At 39.5% G+C, this 23,014-nt stretch overlaps 1 protein-coding gene across 1 annotated transcript in view; it reads right to left on the reverse strand.

Moving 5' to 3' along the window:
• LOC127654867 (collagen alpha-1(IV) chain-like) overlaps positions 1-23,014 on the reverse strand; it is an 84,211-nt gene that overhangs the window by 22,309 nt on the left and 38,888 nt on the right. Inside the window, exons 2-33 of the mRNA XM_052142380.1 lie at positions 20,980-21,042; positions 19,381-19,470; positions 18,433-18,477; positions 18,217-18,261; positions 18,052-18,114; positions 17,865-17,918; positions 17,685-17,711; positions 16,753-16,830; positions 16,278-16,340; positions 16,048-16,083; positions 15,900-15,938; positions 15,301-15,393; positions 14,124-14,159; positions 13,888-13,947; positions 13,672-13,707; positions 13,505-13,549; positions 13,364-13,396; positions 12,530-12,590; positions 12,381-12,416; positions 10,973-11,119; positions 10,141-10,218; positions 9,763-9,846; positions 9,552-9,622; positions 8,370-8,561; positions 3,004-3,172; positions 2,832-2,918; positions 2,267-2,371; positions 1,281-1,378; positions 1,025-1,175; positions 522-635; positions 225-392; positions 22-111 (exon numbers count right to left, since the gene is read on the reverse strand). Coding sequence (XP_051998340.1) covers positions 22-111; positions 225-392; positions 522-635; positions 1,025-1,175; positions 1,281-1,378; positions 2,267-2,371; positions 2,832-2,918; positions 3,004-3,172; positions 8,370-8,561; positions 9,552-9,622; positions 9,763-9,846; positions 10,141-10,218; positions 10,973-11,119; positions 12,381-12,416; positions 12,530-12,590; positions 13,364-13,396; positions 13,505-13,549; positions 13,672-13,707; positions 13,888-13,947; positions 14,124-14,159; positions 15,301-15,393; positions 15,900-15,938; positions 16,048-16,083; positions 16,278-16,340; positions 16,753-16,830; positions 17,685-17,711; positions 17,865-17,918; positions 18,052-18,114; positions 18,217-18,261; positions 18,433-18,477; positions 19,381-19,470; positions 20,980-21,042 — 2,557 coding nt within the window. The remainder of the gene's footprint in view (positions 1-21; positions 112-224; positions 393-521; positions 636-1,024; positions 1,176-1,280; positions 1,379-2,266; positions 2,372-2,831; positions 2,919-3,003; positions 3,173-8,369; positions 8,562-9,551; positions 9,623-9,762; positions 9,847-10,140; positions 10,219-10,972; positions 11,120-12,380; positions 12,417-12,529; positions 12,591-13,363; positions 13,397-13,504; positions 13,550-13,671; positions 13,708-13,887; positions 13,948-14,123; positions 14,160-15,300; positions 15,394-15,899; positions 15,939-16,047; positions 16,084-16,277; positions 16,341-16,752; positions 16,831-17,684; positions 17,712-17,864; positions 17,919-18,051; positions 18,115-18,216; positions 18,262-18,432; positions 18,478-19,380; positions 19,471-20,979; positions 21,043-23,014) is intronic.

Genomic DNA, 23,014 nt, shown 5'->3' on the forward strand with positions numbered 1-23,014 from the left:
CTTAAATGTGTGTTCCCACACCTCTTGGTCCTGGTGCCCCAGGGTTTCCAATGGAACCTTGCGATCCAGGGGGTCCTGTCATTCCCATGATACCAATTTCTCCTTTTGGACCTGAAAAAAATCATCCAAATATGAATATGTCTAATCAGTGACTGGCAGCTAAATTTAAACAATTATGTGCCAGACGCATGTCAGGAATATAAAGTGTATCAAGATGCACTTACCACGCTCACCAGGGAATCCATCTTTTCCAGGAATTCCTGGTTGCCCAGGAAAACCCTTAGATCCTGGTAGCCCTGGAACACCAGGGCTACCCTTGTCTCCTTGTGGGCCTGGCATGTCCAGACCAGGTAGTCCTTGATGACCTTTATCTCCCTTTATACCTGTCCGACCTGACACATCATCAAGGCTTGTTACCATGTAATACATGAACATCTATGCATATGTGTACATACTAAACACCTGTTTGTGTGATACTGGTTTTACACCATTTGCATTTTTTACCAAGGTGACAAACTCACCAAGAGGTCCAGGGCCTCCAGGTGGTCCCATTGGTCCAGGTGATCCAGGTTCTCCAAGCCCTGGAGGACCTGGTGGCCCCACAAAACCATGAACTCCTGGAGATCCGGCGTCACCTGCAACATTTTTAATGAATTTAAAGCTATGACACCCCACGGACCTAACCTCCTCCCATCTTCTACAAGCCATTTCTCCAGACCAGACCAGACCAATCTCACTCTTCTTGATTGTTGGTGAATAACTTGTTTTGTTTTGTTTTCAATAAGGTTTGTATTCTTCTTTCTCAGAACAACATGCAGGACGATAAACAATCTCCAATATGTTCTCATTCAACTAGTATTAACTGACACCTTCAACACAGTGTGTCACTAGACCCTCTTGTCTGATCTGGGCATTATGTAGACTGCACCTCACTGGCAGATTCTTCAAGGTATGTTGTCATACATGATACAGTTCTACCTATTGTTCCAGCCTAATGGCCTACAAAAATATAGCCTAACTTTACCTTTAATTCCCTGAGGCCCTGGTGGCCCTGTATGTCCATCAGTTCCAGGAACTCCTGTCATTCCAATATTGCCTTTCTCCCCTGGAAATCCTGGCACTCCTGGCTGGCCTATGGAGCCCTTAGGACCTGGAAGACCCCTACCAGCTTCACCCTGTATGTGATACAGTTCCCATCAATCAAAAATATTCCTAGTTTCTCAGGCATTTCTACAAAAGCATAATATATAGAGAAATCTAAATAACATCCACCATCTTACTTTTTGCCCAGGTGTCCCTGCACGACCAGGGAAGCCATCCTTGCCAGGACGACCAGGCTCTCCTGGAAGTCCAGCAGCACCTGGAATCCCAGAGTACCCTAGAGATTGACAAGATGTTTGAAATGATAAGAAAGAGATGAGAGAAAGATGATTAGAGATTTAAAATATAATTTGACACCCATGTATGGGTGTTTCTTAAACTTATTGCATTTTATGTCCCAGGGTTAAGAGATTTAAACTTTTGTCTTTTGTATATGAAGGTCACATTAAAACCTATTGTCCCAAGGACACATTTCCATTGTCTTAATTTGTTTTTACCAGGCCTTCATTTATTGTTGCTACTTTTTCAGATGACTTTTATGTACAGATTTTTATGTTTTACCCTTGTTCCAGCCCCAGACTTTAAACCTTAAACTGTAAACAAAGACAAATAAAGGTAAAAGTTGAGAGCTAAATATTTTTAATGTGTGTCATTAACAATCAAGTGGAAATGTTGTCAAATTATGCAAATCATGTACAAATTGTATATAATTGTGTGTATACATGTGTGGATACATATAATGAAATTAGCCTTAGCAAGACAAAGGAGTCTGCCATTTTTATACAAAAATATCAAGATGTAATTTCTACCATCATAAATTCCACAACAGAATTCTATAGGTTACATTATATTATGTATCAAATAATGTATTGCATATTATGTACACAATGAATTTTGTTAGATGTGGTGGAATTTTTATGACTTTCAGAAAAAATAAAAAAGTCAGTATTCTTCTGTGACGCATGTATGTCCTCTTTTCTGACATTGTTAGTAAACAAAAAGAAAAAGAAAAAAAAAGCTAGTGAGAGTGTAAAAAGAAAACCAGACCAAAACAGACAGTAGTTGAAAAACAAACTCCTGTGCAAAAGTATAATTCTCAAACACTTCCCCCTGGAATAGCATTTAAAAATTTTAAATAAATTATCATGTGGTACCTGTACTTTACCTTTTGGCCCTGGGGGCCCAGGAAGTCCAATTCCTGGCAGTCCAGGGTCACCTTTGTTTCCTGGGAATCCTGGAACTCCACTTTCACCCGTAAGACCTCTATCACCTGAGACAAATTTAAACAGATGTCACCATAAGCAGCTCTGCCTCACAGGTAATGCCATTTTAAAGCAAGTTATGGCTGCATATCATCAACTATAAGTCATAATACATATGTCACAACTCAGTATATCATTATACATTACAATATAAAAATTGGTTTGCGATTAACACTGTGCCGAACTCGTGAGAGAGACCCAGCGTGTCCACGAAAGAAATACAGTGAATGTGCATGTTCAATTTCAATATATCTAGTGCTTCATAAATGCAAGAGTTTGCATTTATTTAGATGGCCTGCGTCTTTATTACAGAAATGTAGGATATGACATGAATACACAAATAGATTAATTAAAATATCAATACTGGGATCTAAATTATTGATAGAAAAATTTTAAGAATAAGTATTGCAATACATCGACATATGATTGCATAGGCACAGCCCTAGTTAGCATAACATTTCTATTTACCTTGAAGACCAGGTCTGCCAGTCTCTCCACGAGGCCCTGGTGCTCCCTGAGGTCCAGGTAAACTTTTGCCAGCTTCACCTTTAGGTCCTACAAAGATGTTTTTAATTATGGTTATATATATTCGGAACACTAATACCCAGTGATTAAACACAGTTTACTCTAAATAACTGACCTGGTGATCCTGGCCTTCCCGGTGCACCAGGAAACCCTACACTTCCTTTTTCTCCAGGTTCACCTGGCTGGCCTATCCCTGGAAGACCTGGGGGACCTCTCTCTCCTGTCAGGCCAGTTATACCAGGATCACCATCCTGGCCACGGTCCCCCTTAATACCTTCTCTAGCCTAATCGTGAAAAAATATTTGTGTTTAAAATATCACATTACATGGCAAAGTAAACATTACAGAATAGACAAACTAATCAAAACAAAGCAAAGCAAAACTAGTGCTGTCAGGGGATTTACATGTTTTAATTGCAATTAATTGCATATTTTATGTAGTTAATGACAATTAATCTCAGATTTTAAAAGTGCTGAAATTTGACACTATATATACTTCTTTTCTTGTCAAAATGTATTTATTTCCATCTTTCGAAAGAAAAGAAAACATTATGTTCCCTATCAAAAGCTACACTTTTACACTTTTAGGAGTGACCAGCTGTGAATATGTGTGCAACACGTCAATGAAATTGACTGGAATTTATAGCCTCTGCTGGTGACATCATCAGAATGCGCAGGTACCAGGGGCTATAAGTAGATGCGCCACAGGGGCATCGTCAGGTCTTTTGTCTTCAGACCATTCTGTTGTGCTTCTCAAGCCTGACAAACTTTCTACTTTCCACGGATATGAGTTAGATGTGTTAGGCAGTGTGCAGAAAACCTTTTTTCTTCCTAAATATGAGCAATAAGCAAGGCAAACGGTGTGTGTTTCCGTGTTTATGCCATATGGCTGTGTTTGGGGGAAGAGCATGCCATATTCGACCATCGTGGGTGCTGAGGCACAGGGGTATTCGATGATGCAGCAGGTAGAAGAGACATGCAGGTAGAAGAGACACTCGCAGGTTATCTATCGCCTGGCTCGGCATCATCATTAAAAAAACCTACTCTCCCCACAAAGAAGGACCACCTCTATGCTTGTGGGGAAAACTTATCAGACAGCAGGTCAGGCTGGTGCTGCCCTACACATCATGGCAGTGTTACAGGCGCACAAGGCTGATCTGTTGAAGGACCTGAGTGCAGGCAGAACGATCAACAAAGAGGCTTTTTCAGAGCTTCGTGGAGCCACGGATTTTTTTCTCCGTGCGACCAAACAGACGGGTTGCACCATTGGCCGGTCAATGGCTGCTTTGGTTAGCACGGAGAGACATTTATGGCTGAACCTTTCGGGCATCAGAGATAAGGACAAAGTGTTCCTTCTTTATGCCCCGATTTCACCTTCTGGACTGTTCAGTGATCCGATGAACACAGTTATCACCAGGTTTCAGGAGGTGAAGAGTCATGAGGAAGCCTTCTGGAAATTCCTTCCTCGCCGCACTCTGGGGGAGGGGCCGCCGGCCACCCAGCCTCGCCCCGGTCCTTCTAGAAGAGAGGTTAAGAAACAAAGTGTGGCGAATCGCGCTCCCCCTTGTAATGACTGGCTCGTCACCCTCAGCAGCCTCCAAAGCAAGACCTCAGGACCATTATCTCCAGAAAGAGAAAGTCCTGATGGTCTTGCGCCCAGCCTTGTGGGGATAGCCCCCCTCGGGATGGGTCATGTGAAACATTCACCTGCACCTTCCTGATACCCACACGAAACCTCTCCATTCCCGTCACCTCTGTTGTTTCGGGAGTTAGCGGTTTCCAGCTAAATGTTGGGTGGTCTTGCGCCCAGCCTTGTGGGGATAGCCCCCCTCGGGATGGGTCATGTGAAACATTCACCTGCACCTTCCTGATACCCACACGAAACCTCTCCATTCCCGTCACCTCTGTTGTTTCGGGAGTTAGCGGTTTCCAGCTAAATGTTGGGTGGTCCGTTGCTTCCTGCCATAGTCCAGGACACGGAACACTCGACATTCCCTAAACAGGAAGTGTCAAAATTGATACCCATCTCAGAGAACCTGGCAGCGTGGAAGCTACTGCCGGGTGTTTCTATGTGAGTCCTATGGACAGTAGAAAAAGGCTACAGAATTAAATTTGTTCGCCGTCCTCTGCGTTTCAACAGCGTGGTTCCCACTTCTGTGAAACCGGAAAAAGCGCATCTACTGTTGAAAGAACTGCAAAATCTCATGGTCAAAGGGGCCATAGAACATGTTCCCCTTCCAGAGAGAGAGTCAGGTTACTACAGCAGATAGTTCCTGGTTCTCAAGAAGGATGGGGGATAGCATCCCATTTTAGACCTTCAAGGCTTGAAAGTCACTCAGTCAAGGCACTCAAGTTCAAGATGCTGACACTCAATCGTGTCTCAAATCCAACATCACGATTGGTTGGTCACGATCTCATGGATGCATATTTCCATATAGAAATTCAGCCACAGCACAGGAAGTTCCTGAGGTTTTCTTTCGAGAGCGAAGCTTTCCAAATCAAGTTCTTCCATTTGGCCTAGACTTATCACCCTGCACATTCATGAAGTGCATGGATACAGCACTGGCTCCGCTGTGACTCCAGAGTATCTGCATTCTGAATTATATAGACGATTGGCTGATACTATCACAGTCACAAGAACTGGCATTACAGCACAGGAATTTCGTCTTAGCTCATCTGGTTTCTCTAGAACTACAAGAAAAGCATTCTCTCTCCTACTCAGAGAACTACGTATCTGGGGATCGTATGGAATTTAAATTTGGCACAATTGTCTCCCACCCTAATCGAGACCATTCAGAACACCCTGAGCAAAGTCAGGCTAGGCCAAGGTTGCACTGTTCTTCAGTATCAATGAATACTAGGTCTCATGGCATCTGCGTCCTCGGTATTCCTTTGGGTCTTCTGCACATGAGACCATTTCAGTTGTGGCTCAAAGCCAGGGGATTTCATACAAGGGATGTGTGGCATGGGGGGCGTGGTCGTGTGTCGGTCTGTGGGAGAGAGAGAGAGCGGTAAGGCTTGTCCACTGTGAACACGTTCGTTAAGCAATAGAGGAGTCAGGAGACAGCGAAGCAGGTTTGAAATCAGCTGTTTAATTTTTATGCTGAACATACGACGGTCACCGCCGTAGAAATGTAAATATACATAAACAATAACACACTCCGCATGTGGAGCTTTCTGAATCCACTCTCTCTCCCTCATTCGACACTTGGTGTCCCTTTTAAATGTCTCTCTCCGTATCACTACAACAAGACACAGGTGTTAGAGATAATTACAAACCAGGAGACAAGCCTTACCGCTCTCTCTCTCCCGCAGTCCGACACACGACTACGCCCCCCATGCCACAGGATGATTTCATCCTCTAAGGCCCCTCACTATGTGGTTCAGACCCTGGTTCCTCACCTTGGGTCCCACTCTAGGTGACTCTTGCCATCGCAGATTGTTAACGACAGACGCCTCCCTGTTGGGCTGGGGAACGGTCTTAAGTGATCATCCAGCTCAAAGGGAATGGGAGGGTCATCAGCTCGATTGGCATATCAACTCTCTCGAGTTGATGGCTGTATTTCTGGCCCTGAAATACTTCCTCTAGCATTTGAGAGGCTGCCATGTCCTGGTGCGGGTGGACAAAACAGCAGCAGTCTCTTACATAAAGCATCAAGGAGGTCTACGGTCACACCAGCTAAACAGACTGGCACAGCAGATTCTCCTTTGGACCCAGGGCAAGCTCCTGTCAATCAGAGCAGTTTATATACCTGGATGCCTGAATGTGGGAGCGGATTTACTGTACAGACAGAAAATACCGATGGGGGAGTGTAAACTCCACCCCGAGGTAGTGAGACAAATCTGGTTAAGATTTTTACAAGGCAGAAGTAAAATCTCTTCACCTCCCAACAGACAGCACAATGTCCCCTCTACTTCTCCCTGAGTCACCTAGCCCCCCTGGGTCTGGACACGATGGCACATACCTGGCCCAAAATGTATGCATTTTCTCTGGTTTCTCTGCTTCTGGGAGTTTTCGCCAGAGTTCGCCAGCAATGGTCTTGCCTCTTACTGATAGCGCCACGTTGGCCGAACAGGGTATGTGTGGCAGGGCGGAGGGCGGGGCCGGGTCATGATCCTACACACCCGGTCCCGTATTAGGCTAATTATGCCTCCGTAAATGATCTCTCTCTCCCGCACGATCCCCTGCAGTTGACCTTTATCCCTCACAGAGGCATAATTAGCCTAATACGGGACCATGTTCATGTTTGGCCCCTGAAGGGTACCAACTGAGGGACACTGGGCTTTCACCTGAAGTTATTGAGACCATTCTCAATGCTAGGGCTCCTTTCACTAGGAAAAGTTATGCCAATAAATGTGGTGTCTTTGAAAGGAGTTGCACTGCACGTAATGCAGATCCAGTTAACTGCCAGATTGCTTCAGTTCTGTAATTCCTGCAGGAGAAATTATCAGCAGGCACACGCCCCGCCACTCTCAGGTTTTATGTGGCCACTCTGTCAGCTTGCCACGCCTGATTGGCGGGGCACCACTGGGGAAACATCCTTTGCCTGCTCACTTATGTTTGTGAGGCAATGCGACTGAGGCCTCCCGTTAGAACCAGGATCCCTTTATAGGATTTAGCTATAGTCCTTGAGGGTCTGGTTGAGACCCCCTTTTGAACCTCTAGAGTCAGCGTTTTACAAGCTTCTGACACTAAGATGGTTTTCTTATGGCTATTACTTCTTTAAGAAGTCCTCAGTGCGGCATTGAAGCGCAGCATCTCATTCTGCTTTTTCAGGGAACAAGGGTTAAAGTTAAGTAACCCGAGACGTTTTATAATGCTTTATAAACAATTTCTAAACAAAGCCATCCACATTATAAAGACAATAAACTAAAATATCACCAAGTAAAGTAACATTAAATGTTTCCAAAAGTCTTTGCAATGAACATTAAATACCTTAAACTGTCACCCTCCACAATATTATGCTGTGGGTAGACTGTGGCTATATGCTTTGTTACAGCAGCCATGAAGCTGCGTTCATGATTCGCATCAGAGCATCAACGCCAGCGTCGAGCACCGCTTTGAACTCACAATGAAAAGCACTTGCAGACAAACACGTCTCATTCTGCGTTTTGTCGATTAGTTAAGATTTGGTGTGGTTCTGTGGTAATTAAAATGTGCCTTACATAGGCTGAAAAAACTTCTGGGCTTGTTTTGTACATCAAATAGCACTAAAAGTTCCTTTCTCCATCTTTTTATCACTGACAGGATAGCACCATCATTGGAGTGTGTGTGTGAATGGGTGAATGAGTCACAGTGTAAAGTGCTTTGAAAACCGCTAAGGTTGAAAAAGCGTTACATAAGTGCAGATAATTTACCATTTATCATAAATAAAATTAATGTGTTAAACTTTTTTAATTAATTGCATGTGATAACGCGTTAATTTTGACAGCTCTAAACAAAACTAAACAATTTTTTTTTAATTTTGTTGACTTGTACTCACAGGCTCTCCTTTGGGTCCAGGTTGACCTGGTATACCATCTACTCCTGGGAGTCCATCAATACCTGGAAATCCTCTGCTTCCAATAGTACCTGGTAACCCCTTGTCACCTTTCAGCCCTGGTGCCACAAATATATCGCCAGGTTCACCATGAGCACCAGGGGCACCCATTAAACCTGGAGAGCCACCCTGACCCTAAAGACCAAGGAAATGTAAGAATGATAAGATGCTAGTACTGAGTGAGGTATTGATTGATTGATTAGTTAAAACACACACCAAACTGTTGCTCCCAAATCAATTTAATAAGCTTACCAAAAGACAAAAACATGATGTGAGCTTATTGAGAAAACATAATGTGAGCAACAGTGTGCTAACATTGGTGCACCTGCAACAAAAAATGTATAGGGGTGTTTCCCATGATGATTGATTGATTAGTGGAAATACATTAGTTTAGAAAACATCATTGATAAAGTGGAGAAATGCATTAGACTTTCACTGTCTGTCTCCATCCATCTGATGCACATAGCACACAAAATTGGATAACACTTTCTTGAACTACTCAGATTGGCTGGTTTGATGGAATGGACTTTTCATTAGTCTGCCTGGAAACAACGTTGTGTTCACAGGGTTCTGCATTGACACAGTGATCTCTTTTGAGGATAACATAATCACCAGATTTGTCCAAGTTTGCCAGGTTAGAGACAATAAATAATTTAAAGATATTCAGAGTTTCATTTGAGCCATGTAGCAGAAAGTAAAGCGGACATCCACAAGCATTATGTCTGTAAAATACTCTGTGATGAGTTTTTGTGTTAGGTAATTGCACTCTCTAAACATTTTCCATTGTGTTTTCTGTGGAATTACTCATGGAGACTGCCGTGCTATTGTACAAATTATTTCTTTCCACATGTTGGCCTTTTATTATGGTATGATATGTCTCAGATAATCCCACACCTAAACAGGTTGCAATGACAAAAGTGACTGTGATTAATCACTTGACATGTCAGTTAGAGGCTTTGTCCTGACTAAGTGGGTGCTTCTTGGCCAAAATAAGCTGTAATAGATCCTAGACGTTTACAGTAAGTCAAAGGTCTGGCTGTGCAAGATGTGTAATGATGTTGATGGTGACACCATTAGCAGAATCATAATTACATTTTGTTTGATTTGGATGGAATATATACATACAGGATTTCCAGCAGGCCCAGTAAGTCCTGCCACACCCTTGTCTCCTTTACTCCCGGCTGCTCCAGGAAAACCTATAAAAAAGCATCAAGCATTATGCATCACCTCAGAAAGAACCAAACATATCAAAACAGTGTGAATGATTATAAAGTCAGTAGTGAGAGAGACTCTGGATCAACTTAACCTAAACAAATCTTTGCTTATTGCTGCTCACCTTGTTGACCCTTTGGCCCCTGGGGACCAGGCAAACCTGGGGACCCAAAAGCAGTGCACTCTGTGCATGTGTTGCCTTGATCACCTGAAAGAACAGAAAACTAAGAACTAATTTTGAGGATACTAAACCAACATTCAATACATTGATGAATTGATGAATGGACAGACAGACAGACAGACAGACAGACAGACAGACAGACAGACAGACAGACAGACAGATAGATAGATAGATAGATAGATAGATAGATAGATAGATAGATAGATAGATAGATAGATAGATAGATAGATAGATAGATAGATAGATGGATGGATGGATGGATGGATGGATGGATGGATGGATGGATGGATGGATGGATGGATGGATGGATGACTGCCTCACCTTTCTGTCCCACCTCTCCTTGCAACCCTGGAGGTCCAGGGGTGCCTGGAGGTCCTTTTGCAATATTGCAGTCATCATCTAAAATTAAAGATAAAAATACCAATAACCAGCCATTTTTATTCTTATTACATGGCTCTCTGGAATACGTGATTCTGTTTGGTCAATTGATCGCTCATCGCGTAAAATGACTTCTACACTGTACAATTGACTGTTGTCCCAGGCAACCAATCTCCTACACTGTTCTGGGCTCTCTTTTTGCTCTCTTTTTGCTCTCTTTTTGCTACATTATCTCTTTTTTCTCACATAAAAAATGAATTCAACTCAAATCAATATTTCAAGTCCATATAGCAGTTGATGAAAGGCCTTGTCTTTCCGCTTTCCAGATTGAATCGTATAAAGTACGATTATAAGAGTATAAAGTATACTCTTTTGACCGAGCCAATTAGAACGTCAGTGCATGCGCTCTACAACTATCAATGTTGAGAAAATCTGGGTCACTTTCAGACAGTCTGCCCAGACTGTGCTGATGATGATGACGAATACCTTGCATGGAGCGATCCAGAACATTTTCAACCATAGTATACTTTGGCCTTAAGAGGTTTAGTGTACAGTCTGCTGGGCTATTTTGCAAAATGGTCATTATTGTATTATCCTACAAAACGATAAAAGATCACCCTGTCTCGACTGACTGTACATTATCCCTTACCTAAAGCTAGAAAGAGGCATTCATACCACTCAATCATGTTCACTCCACTCGTTCCATGAGGTTGCAGAATGATGTGTAATACTACAGCAAGACAAACATTTTTACTTCTTTCTGAGATGATCTTACTGATCTCTCCTGGAGGCCCGGGTGGTCCGGGTGGTCCATCAGCTCCATCATGTCCTCTAAGAGACATTCCATCAAATCCTTTGTCTCCCTTTTGGCCAATCTCCCCAGGTAAGCCAGGAGTTCCAGGAGGGCCCTGAACGTTTCTTCCTGCAACCAACCATGAAGGTAAAAGAAAGGAACATTAGTTTCAACCATAATGTACAGTCCTAATTCTATGGGTACCTAAAAAGAAAACTGGAGGTTAGATACATTTGTTCAACATACCGTATGTATTTATTTATTTTTTAATCTCATCTGAACCAAACAACTACCATTTTTCTACCCTAACTCAAGAATCATGTCCGGATAGGAATTTCTGTGATTGCATGTTGGACATTTTTTTCATCGCTTTTCCTGTAACTAAAGCAACATTTCTCATTGTGCTGCCTGGTTTACCACTATTATGGATTTAAAGATCTTTTGGCAACTTTCCTGAAAAAAGAACTATAGTTGCTAGCATCCCACCCAATGAAAATAGAAAATTAAAGCTGAAGTGTAATTTCTTTACAACTAGCTTTCACCTTCTGTCACTCATTCAACGTTGTGTCGATGTAGTGAAACATGGGGTCGATCTTGAGAGCACCAGACACCTTCAGATATTTGTGAAAAGGCCTATGAGAAATGGCGAGTAGAATTTACATAACACTCCCCCCGACATACGGGTATAAAAGGGAGCTGGAATGGAGATTCATTCAGATTTCTTCTTCGGAGCTGAGTGGTTGTATATCAGCAAGCTGAGTACTACTAATATTGACGACTAGTTTCTACACCCCACTCCAGTCCCCTTCTTCACAATGAGGTGCACGATGAGCTGATGTGATCGAGGAAGGCACCTTTCACTGCCCGAACCCAATCCTTCAGCTCGTCCAGTCTCACTACCCTTGACGGTGGGGCGGCCGAGGTTTATCGGGTCAACTGGTAAAAGAGCAAGCTCTCCCCGGTTCAGAGCATCTCTTTTCTCGCCACAGAGTTAGACTCTGTGTTAATGATAGCGTGCCTCACAGCCGAGCGCGTGCAGTCGGTGCTGAACTGCCTGTACTTATCCAGGCAGGAAACGTCAGTCCCACTGAAGTACTTTCAGAGGCTCCTGGGGCATATGGCATCCTCAGCGACATGCTGATTTGCCACAGTGACACAAAGTTTTACAGTTTTCGACAAAATCAACCTATGAATTGCTTGTTTATAGTTGCCTCTGCGTCAAGCTGGGATAAGTGAAAGTAGACCATCCCCACCTCTGTAATAACTACAGAGATCCCAATCCTGTCCGAATCAGAATATGAAATCAGACATCCTTTGTTAGGAACTGTAACTCATATATCTTTTAGAAGGTTAATCCTTTCTGAATAGTACTAAAGTGTGCTTCTCTTACCTGGAGGACCAGAATCACCACGCTCCCCAGGGTAACCTGATGAATAAAGAAAATAGGTGGAAACACAGATTATAAAACTTTATAGGGTGACATCATATTTCAAGGCACTTTTTCAATTTTTTTATGTATTTTGTTTTTTGTCAGGTCACCTCTCTCTCCTTGTGCTCCAGGAAGGCCAGGAGGACCAGGAACCCCCGGAAGAAGATTGACCTTTAAGATGATTATTGTTAGTGACACAATTTACAGTTTCAGTGCAGAGTTTTTATAAAACGGATTCTGGTGCTGGTTGCTGATTGGTCAATATAAAGGCCACCTGTGCTAAAACACACAATATAGTTATGACTGCACAGCACCCATAAAATACATTGCAAAAAATGTATAATTGACTTAGTTTATGTCTTGATTTGAAGTCAAATTAACTAAACATACTAAAAACAAGACACATTTATTGGAGAAGGAAAATTACATACATTACACTGCACAGATAAATAAATAAATAATAATTTTCTTGATTAGTATTTTGTGAAATGTATTTAAATATTTTTAAATCAAGATACAGTATATTTACTTGACATCAAAATGGCAGAAGATATTAAGTCTTGTTTTCAGACAAATCTGACTAAATTTAGTAAACTTTATGCTTAAAACAAGAGAAAAAAATATCTGCCAATCTCCCTTATTTTTCTTACCTCACTGGCAAATGGTTTTATTTATATTGTTTAAAACGTTTACCTCACTAAAAATTATTTAAGTTTAGATAATTTTACTGTGAAATATATATATATATATATATATATATATATATATATATATATATATATATATATATATATATATATATATATATATATATACTATTATTATTATTATTAATATAATATATAGCAATTGTGTATTAATAATATATATGAACACACACTGGCTTGCAGTGTAGTTCGGTCTCTCATACCCATGCTTAATTATGGAATTAAATGGCCACTTACATATGCTGGAGGTCCTCTTTCTCCTTTGTCACCCTAAAATGAACAGAAGTCATAATTTAAATTAAGAGATATAACAATAATGGTGCATATTATCTTAAAATTTCGAGTTACATGATGCTTCTCCAAGACATGATTACTAACCTTCAAGCCTTCAAACCCAGGACTACCAGGGAAGCCCCTTTCCCCCTATCATAAACAAACACGTTTCAAAAAGAATCTCATTCAATGAGATAGAAGTATTTGAAATAAGAGTGCAATAAGAACTATCAACTAGGCATTGATTATTACCCAAGATCATCATACTCTACCTTTTCTCCAATCTGTCCATCTTTTCCTGGTTTCCCCTTGAAAACATAAAATGAAGCTCATTTTTCACAAACCACAAAGCACAGTTCTGTGAGCTAGTATGTCAACTTAACTTAATCGTACTTATTCAAAACCAGGATTTATATGAGAAAATTTTAATGAGGGGTTTATAATTAATGTAAAGATTTGGTTGTGTACACTTAAAAAATATAATTTACCTGTGGTCCAAGTGGTCCTGGTTCACCTTTGATTCCATGTTGATGTGGTACACAGACACTCTTTGTGCAGAAGGGAAATGCAAAAGTAATTTTTCAAACTTTTAGATGAGTACAAAAAAATATATTAATTCAAATGATTGCTTTACAGCTCAGATGTATGCATCAATACAGAAAAAATATTATTTTCAACCCAATTGCTTTTACAGTACTTGTAAATTATAAGTGATACAACTTACTTTGTCTCCTTTCTCTCCTTTTGAGCCTCTCTCACCCTGGAAAACATCCAAGGCATATTTTAAATTATCTATAGGTCATGGTTTATTTTCCAATTATTATTATTATCATTCTTATATTTACAATTGTATTTATGATCTAATTTGTTTTGTTATTTTTCCACCTGTTGTTGTAGAGTAATGTTTAAATCACTGCAATGGTGGAAGAAGTGGGAGAGAGTAAAATATGGTGTTATTTTTTGACTGCTTGGTTATTCTGATAATTTTTTTGTTTTGTTTGAAGTGTAATTTAAAAGTGTGTGTGTGTGTGTGTATATATATATATATATATATATATATATATATATATATATATATATATATATATATATATATACATATAATTTTTTTTTTTTTTTTGGTGTTTCAATCAGTTACATTTTTCAAAATCAAAACGGTAGAATGGTAGAAGTGAAGTGAGTTCTAATACAATCACTGTTAATACTAGCCATGATTTCTCAGTTGATGAAAATTTAACGGAGCTTACATCTATACACTGAGCTACATTTTCCATGTATATAGAAGGAGCATGTCATTTAACTAAGATGCAGTTAATGCACAAAATATTGCAAGTCCAATGCATGCAGTCCATTTACACTAACAACTTCTTATGAAAGGCAGTCTTTGATTATATTGCTGGTTCTTAAGAGAATAGACTATATAACTATATAATAGGATGCAGATGCTGCAATAACCAGAGAAGAAACTCCAAATTAAATTGCACTCAACACTATTAGAGCATTGTGTGCAAGTTCACCAAACCCATGTGCATGTTTGAATGAAAATACCAAAACTTCAAGGCCTGTTGACTTTGCGCTTATGACATATGCCATAGCCCTGCTCTTAGCACTCTTAAAATAGGGCCCTGGGTGTATCAACTACACAACCATTCATCCCATATTGATCCCAAAATGTATTCATAAAGTCATGTACATAGGAACGGTAGAGTTTATTTGTAATAATGTGTTAACAAACAAGATGAAGTCTTGTCGACAACTAAAAACATCAAAGGAGACAAGCTTGATTTGTGTAGTGTGTGCTAGACTTAAAGTTTCCAAATACATTTTTTGGGGCACTCTATATAAAGCAGAGGACAACAAATTAATAAATTATGAATCATTGGAATTTGATAACATCATACCGTTGGTCCAGGAACATAGATTTTTGGACCAAGGCTTTCAAACTCCTCTGGTCTTCCAGGTGGACCGGGAGGACCTAAAAAACCTTTTTGTCCCTAAAATGAGAAACAGGTAATGAATAAGATCCTCAGTGACTCGAAACCATGAAAGATGTGGACATATGGAGTCTTATATAATCAGTTTTCAGTTATGTTTTAATTGTAAGGAGAAGATAAATACTCCTTCTCAGGCAGATAAAGTCTATTACATTGTGTTTGCTATGTTGTTTGAACATATGCTGCCAGTGTCATTTCTAATGCATGGCAGATACATTATGAGCCAATATGTGTCAAAGACTTCCCCACCCTGTTGAAAAGACTATCATTGCTGGTCACCCAGTATATGTTGTGTTTTGGATACTGGTGGTGTCCTAACAAGGCTTCATAACTAATTTGAGGAGCAAGGATCCCTTGTTAAACCAGCTTCATTAGAAAGGCAATGCTGTTATTGGGTTACCGGATAGACAAGGACCAACACTGCACTAACTAGGGTAAAGCAACATGGATCAGCATAACCATTTCCATGCTGGTCTAAGACGCTCTTTTCAGCAAGGCAGACTCACCTTTTGTCCTTTCTCCCCAATAAATGTCAGCTTGTCACCCTACAAGTCAACAAGACATCTGGTCATTTCAGAAATTCCACAAACAAGCATTGCCATAAGTGCAAAACTTTTCATCTAAGCATGTGTATACAGTAAGTGGCATGGTTACCGGCTCTCCCTTTTGGCCAGGATCACCAGGTCTTCCCTTAAAAAAAAACAGCATGGTGTACGATTCAGGATTAAAATGACAAAGAAGATGTTGCTGAATTATGGATATCATCATTAGACAATGAGTTGTTCAAGACTGCATTGACTACCAATACAGAGTTCACTTGCTGGTTCATTTTATTATTTTATATTATTATTATTATTATTATTTTTACAGATTTTTAGACTCACAAGATGTCCTACTGGTCCAGGTGGGCCAATTGGCCCTGGTAGTCCCGGATTTCCTGGTTGTCCCTAAAAAAGAAAATAAATTAGAAAAATGTTTTGAAACAATGGGAAAAACTCATACAGTATAACCTTACAGGGATAGTTCACACAAAAATGGAAATGATGTCATTATTTACCAGCTCAAACCTTGTTCCAACCCTTTATGACTTTTAATCTTCCTTAGAACACAAAAGGCAGAATTCATGCACAAAGTCACCATTCACATTTATTGCATTTTCTTTCTTCTTTTTTTTCTAAACAATGAAAGTGAAAGGTGACTGAAGCAGTCATTCTCAAAAAGTTTTCTAATATCCCATTTTGTGGAGAAAAATAAAATAAAATAAAAAATATCAAACTGTATGTGTGAACTGTACCTTTGAGCATAAAGATGCAAAAAGTAAATGCACATTTTCAATCAGAACACAAACAAATTGCTTACTGGTGAACCTGGATGTCCTGAAAAGCCTTTTTCTCCTTTTTGAGGGATAATTACGTTAGTTAAACCACCTGGATCTCCCTATGAGAGTGAAATATAAGTGGGCACAAATTGTATTCCACCATTTTCAAGGCATACAAGTCAATATTTACAGACAAATGAATGATTGTAAGTCTATAAATAATATTTATATATTAATATCTGTGAAAGTATTAAATGTGTATTAAATGTAAATTCTAAAACTGGCAGTTCTGACCCTTAATTCTGAATGGATAATATGCATTTGAAGCTGTTGAAAAATGCTGATAAACACAAACATGTGACTATGCCAGTCTACAGTTAGGCTTCTGAATAATTATACTTGTAATTATTCATTTAATTATTAGCCAGTTATTTCAGATGACATTGTAGAATTTTAGTATTCACAGTGAGCCATGATGACTTTAATCAGCGAGTGAAAGTGTCAAACATCAGGGCGGATACTGAGATTAAGCACGTAGTATTCAGCTTGTCATGTGATTCTAACATGGCTGCCCCCATGTGTGGACCCTCTCTATGTAAAATAAAACAGCTTCTATAAAGTTACGAATATGACTGAAGTCTTAATTTTAATGTGAGTAGTCATAATTTCCTACATATATTGCAAAATTACAATTACAATTAATGTCTTTATCAGTTAAACTTCTTTAATGAGGAAAAATTACTGAGTGCACCATTAAAGCAATTAGCTTCTCAAGGCTGTGCGTTACAGTGATTTTTAACAAACCTTATGCCATAAATGCTTTTGATTGAGCTTAACCCAGAATATTACTAAATTATTATATTACTTCAATAAAACCTCATGCCTATGGTAAAATCACTGTAAGACACAGCCTTTCATGACTTTTTTTCATGCTTTAATATACAGAACTACAGTAAGATAATGCATTACATACCTTCATTCCTTCCAAACCTGGAATCCCCTGATGAAGAAGAAGAAGAGGAGTTATAATACATAATATCAAATGTAATTAATCTAATAGCACAATTAATTAAATACTGTTATAAATTTGACATTTTAGATGGCTATGATATGATATGATGTAGACAATATAACATGAGACAAATTTTCATACTGGTGGTCCCTGCAGTCCAGAAATGCCTGGAAGGCCATCAAAACCACGCTCCCCCTGCAAAAAACAAACAAACCCTATAAACTAATAAATCAGACTGAATATTGCTTTATTTATTTTTCCATGAAAAATCATCACAATCAGCAATCACAAGTCAATTTACAAGCCCCACAACAAAACAAATTTGTACCTTCGTTCCATTACAGCCTGGGATTCCTGGAGATCCTGGTGGGCCTTCTTGTCCTGGAATACCCTGTGGAAAATTCAAACAAAAGATTACCAAGTTGTTAACTGGTGTTCCCTAAAATTCATAATAATTGATCAGTTAAAAAAGAAAAAAAGATCTAAAACTTACTGGAATACCTGGATGTCCTGGGAAACCAGCAACACCAGGTGGGCCCTGCAAAAACAATTGCATTAAAACAAAAATCTATTTGGTAATGCGGCAAATGTTTATTTCTAATGCTGCTGTTACAGTATGCCAAATGAAGCAATAGTGAAAATAGTACTGTATCATAACATGTCTGATTAAAATGGTATTCCTTAGCATGAGACAGATGAGGAAACTTACTCTGGTTCCTTTCATGCCTGAAACTCCTGGCTCACCTGCATCTCCCTGCAAGGAAACATAAAATCAAGAAAGAACACTGAAAAATAATATTAACTTTCATCATTCAATGATCCATTAGGACAGTGGTTGTAAAATGGTGGGTCGTTACTAACCCTATAATCACGCATATTAATGATAGCAAAATAAATAGGCTCATCAACTTTTAAAAGGGATCTCTTCTATATCTTGAGATGTTGACGTCAAAAGCTCTGTGTTTAATTGAACTCTAGTGTATTTTGTAACAAATTCACATGTCACTTGGAAGAAGCTAGACAAATTAGGCCAACATGGACAGGTTGCATGACATGTCCACATGCTTGAAAACAAAATCTATTCACAGTAAAAGAAAAGATGACCCAGGCTACATTATATGTGGGTTCACTTGCAACAAGGATAAACATGGCTTGTACCAACCACAATGTGTTTCATGTTAACTACTTGCTGCTTATAGCATGAATCCAACTAAATTCAAGAGACTTTTTAAAACTAAACTCTCAAACTATAAGAACTAGGCATATTCAATATTTAGCCTAACGTTAGTTCTCTTAAGCCAGTAAATCACACATCTGCTGTTGTTAATGTGTTTACCCTTTGTTTATTATTATTTGTATTAAAAATATATTTATAATTATATTTTGCTTATTGTTTGGCCAATGCAGTTCACTGATATCAGTTAATTTAAATGTTTGATTTTAAGTACTTTTATACAATAACCAATCTTTGTTGGTCCAGTCACCACTTGATGTCCAATGCAAATTCTGGATGTTCTAAGACAGAACCCATTCAGGATCACTGCATTGGGACATATACCATCTCAGGCAAGGGAATTTTCAGATAGATAATTCCATTTAAAATGGCAATCAAATGTTAATCTGCAATAAGCCAATAGAGGCTTTTACTCTCCTTTACCTTTGGTCCTATTGGCCCCGGGGGGCCCTCGTGACCTTGTAATCCAGGGAATCCAATAACGCCAGTCAAACCAGGGAACCCCCTCTCCCCCTAATGATGAAGAACAAAAGCAATTGATTTAAAGGAATTTAAATCATAGTCCAAGAGTGTCATTAACTTGGGGTTGCTGCATTTTTCACTTCTACATTTCATATACATGCATTGCAGCACATCATTACCTGAACTTATATTAAATAAATAATACATTCATTTTTTTTGTTTTTTTTGACTGAACCACTTGTTGGAGCAACAATTCCAAGTATGTGAGGTGAGTGAACTAACTCAGGGGTTTCAAACTTTTTGATACCAGGTACCCCCAAATATGATGATCCCCTTGCGAGGTAATTTTGTGTGAGAAAAACAGAAAGCGTGATATTTAAATTAAAATATTATCTAGAAAGAATTACATTTGTTACCAGTGTGTTTTTTTCTACCCACTATTAGAGAATTGTGAGATGAATAAAACTTGAAAAAAGTTACATTCAAATGTGTCAATATAGCACTATTCACCATAAATATTGTTCTAGTGCAGTTTTAGCTAGTGATGTGCAGTGTTTATTAAGAAAAGCCTTGACTACTTGCTACTGCAATTTAACAAGTTAGCTACAGTATCAGTCAAATACCCTTGAATTTGTTAAAAAAAACATTTCTACGTTTAAAAGTGTTTATATATGTATAATAGATAAATTACAAAGGTTATTACAAAGTGTGGATAGAACAAAGAAATTCTGGCAACACTCATTTGAACGATCTTCAAAATTGGAAAAAGTCATTAAAATAATTAAAGCGATACAACAAAAATGTTAAAGCTAATAAAATCTATATCCTTCAAAAACTAGAATGATTGTTTTCATATTTTTTCTTTAAAATCATCCTGGTTCAAAGTTCCCTTAACTGAAGAATCAACCATAAATATATGTTAAAAAAATATATATCTGTCATATTCTCAACCCTATTCTTATCCTACCACTCACCCTCCCAAGTTGGACTTTTGGACACAGAACTCAAGACTCTACTCCTTGATCCCAAACCTTAACTGCAACCCTATCCCAACTCTAATAAACCGTACCCTTTCTAATCTAAACCTCCATTCCCTTAATCCTGCCCCATACCCAGGTCCCATCCTTAAACATTACCCTGATCCTTACCCTAAACCTGATGTTGCCTCCTCTAAAGAAGACACCTAAGAACCCTGGAATGCAAACACCTAGCATATCCCAGACTTTGAGCCTGATGATCTACTACTTTAATTTGGACCCCTGCCCCCTACTCTCCCCACTAAAATCTCCCCCCAAGAAACCCCCGAATTGTGGACTCCTAAACCAGATCCTTGGATCTACAACCTTAATCAAAACTTCAAACAAATTATGGGGGTGTAATTAAAATACAAAATACTCAGAGCCAGTCCCTTCCAAGTGATGGAAATTCCCTCCAGATATCAAAATCAAATGATCATTAAATAGGTTTGATGAATGAGTTAGAGCTAGTAAGCAGAAACAAAAGCAACAATAAGAGAAAAAACAGGTGAGATGTTCAAGTAGCAGAGGACCACACACTCACCTTCACCCCTTTCACACCACTGCAGTCACATCCTCCACATGAAGATCCTGAGCAACCTACACCCTGCAAGGAGAAATACATTTCCATTAGTCTAATATATAATATATATTATCCTATATATATATATATATATATATATATATATATATATATATATATATATATATATATATATATATATATATAACATTTCCACAATTCAGTAATGAACCACTAGGAGGCAGTAAACACATGATATTGCCATTAGCAACAGGTCTGTAGAGGAGATGCCATTAAAGGTCTATGTACTAGATCTTGTACTCAGAGTACTAGAATACACTATATACTAAACAATATTTGGCACAGAATGTATTATGCACTGCAGAACACTGAAGGCTTCCAAGGTTTCCTATGGTATAACTTAAAAGGCCCCAAACATTTTTGGACTTTTCAAACTTGGACATCAAGTAAAGAATTTAACAAACCTGTTTTAGTGTTATGACCCAAATAAAAGCTCTCTAAAAACCCATTAGATGTCAGTGAATGAACAGCTGGTGTAAGCATGATACTGGACCCTAGGAACAGACCTACACTTCTCCATTATTCTATTCTATCACTCTGCATCCAGCCATTCTCTTGCTCAAGTGTGAGGCAGCCAGCCAAATGTCTGCACATCTGGAGAAGCAGGCCTGGCAAGCAGAGGCACCAGCTGCAGGGGTCGGACCTGAGAGCACACTGCCCCCACCCATGAGCCCTCCTAATGTCCTAACTGAATCAGTATGTGGGTGCTCTGGACCATGTGAATCACAGCTTTAGGGCTCAAATATCACCTCTGGCGTGACCCATTTTGGCCATTTCAATAACAGCCTGCCATCCCTGGGGTGTCATTTCCGTATGTGAACAGACTGAGCATCACTAATGCAATATCAGTGCCAATAAGAGATGTTCAATCTACAGACAAGCGAACAAAACATGTCTCCCTTTCTGCCAGGGAATTAAATGATCTACTGTACATAAAATGCAGATGCACAATATTATGCCTGTTTTTGAACAAATTAATAAAGTTATGGCCTATTTCTTAAAGGTTTTTTTTATTTTCCTTCAGGTTGCAATAGTCAGTAAATTAAAACAAGAAAAATAGGTGAAGCATCACTGCAGTAGGCACTTTTCACAAATACAATTTATGGGTACACTTGGTGTCCCAATACTTATTTTAAAGCTTGAGAGGCACTGGGGCCTGGGTAGCTCAGCACACAAAGATGCTGACTACCACACCTGGAGTCACAAGTTCGAATCCAGGGCATGCTGAGTGACTCTAGTCTTGCTTCCTAAGCTACCAATTGTCCCGGTTGCAAGGGTGGGTAGAGTCACTTTGGGTTAACCTTCTCGTGGTCACTATAATGTGGTTCTCGCTCTCGGTGGAGCATGTGGTAAGTTATGTGTGAATGCTGCGTAGAATAGCGTGAAGCCTCCACATGCACTAGGTCTCCGTGGAAACGTGCTCAACAAGCCACGTGATAAGATGCACAGATTGATGTTCTCAGACGTGGAGGCAACTGAGATTCGTCCACCGCCACTTTTATTGAGTCGAGTCACTACACCACCACACGAACTTAGAGCACATTGGGAATTGGGCATTCCAAATTGGGGAGAAATCCCCCCCAAAAAATCTTTAGTTGCACAAATTCAATGTTTTTTGCTCTGGACTTTGGAATTCAGCTCCTGCTTCCTCCTTTATCTGACCAACTATGAACCTTGTTACACTGATGCAAAACCAGAGATAGGAGGCCCTCATGGACTTTCAGAAGGAGCAGCAACAACATTTCGAGGTGCTCCTTCAGGCCCAACAGAAAGACTGGCGGGTTTTGCGGAGCTTGTTACACTAGGATGGTGCGTCCGCCGTGACCCCAGCAGCAGAAAACCCCCATGTGATGTTATTTGAAACACAGCCAGAGCCCTACAATGGCCACAGGTGAAATGGGTGGTTCATCTCCTGCCGCTGCTGACCGGGGAAACCCAGCTATTGGCACAACAACTGCTGGTCGCCAAGCTCCTG

Source organism: Xyrauchen texanus, chromosome 14, assembly GCF_025860055.1.
Source record: "Xyrauchen texanus isolate HMW12.3.18 chromosome 14, RBS_HiC_50CHRs, whole genome shotgun sequence".
Taxonomy (NCBI): Eukaryota; Metazoa; Chordata; class Actinopteri; order Cypriniformes; family Catostomidae; genus Xyrauchen; species Xyrauchen texanus.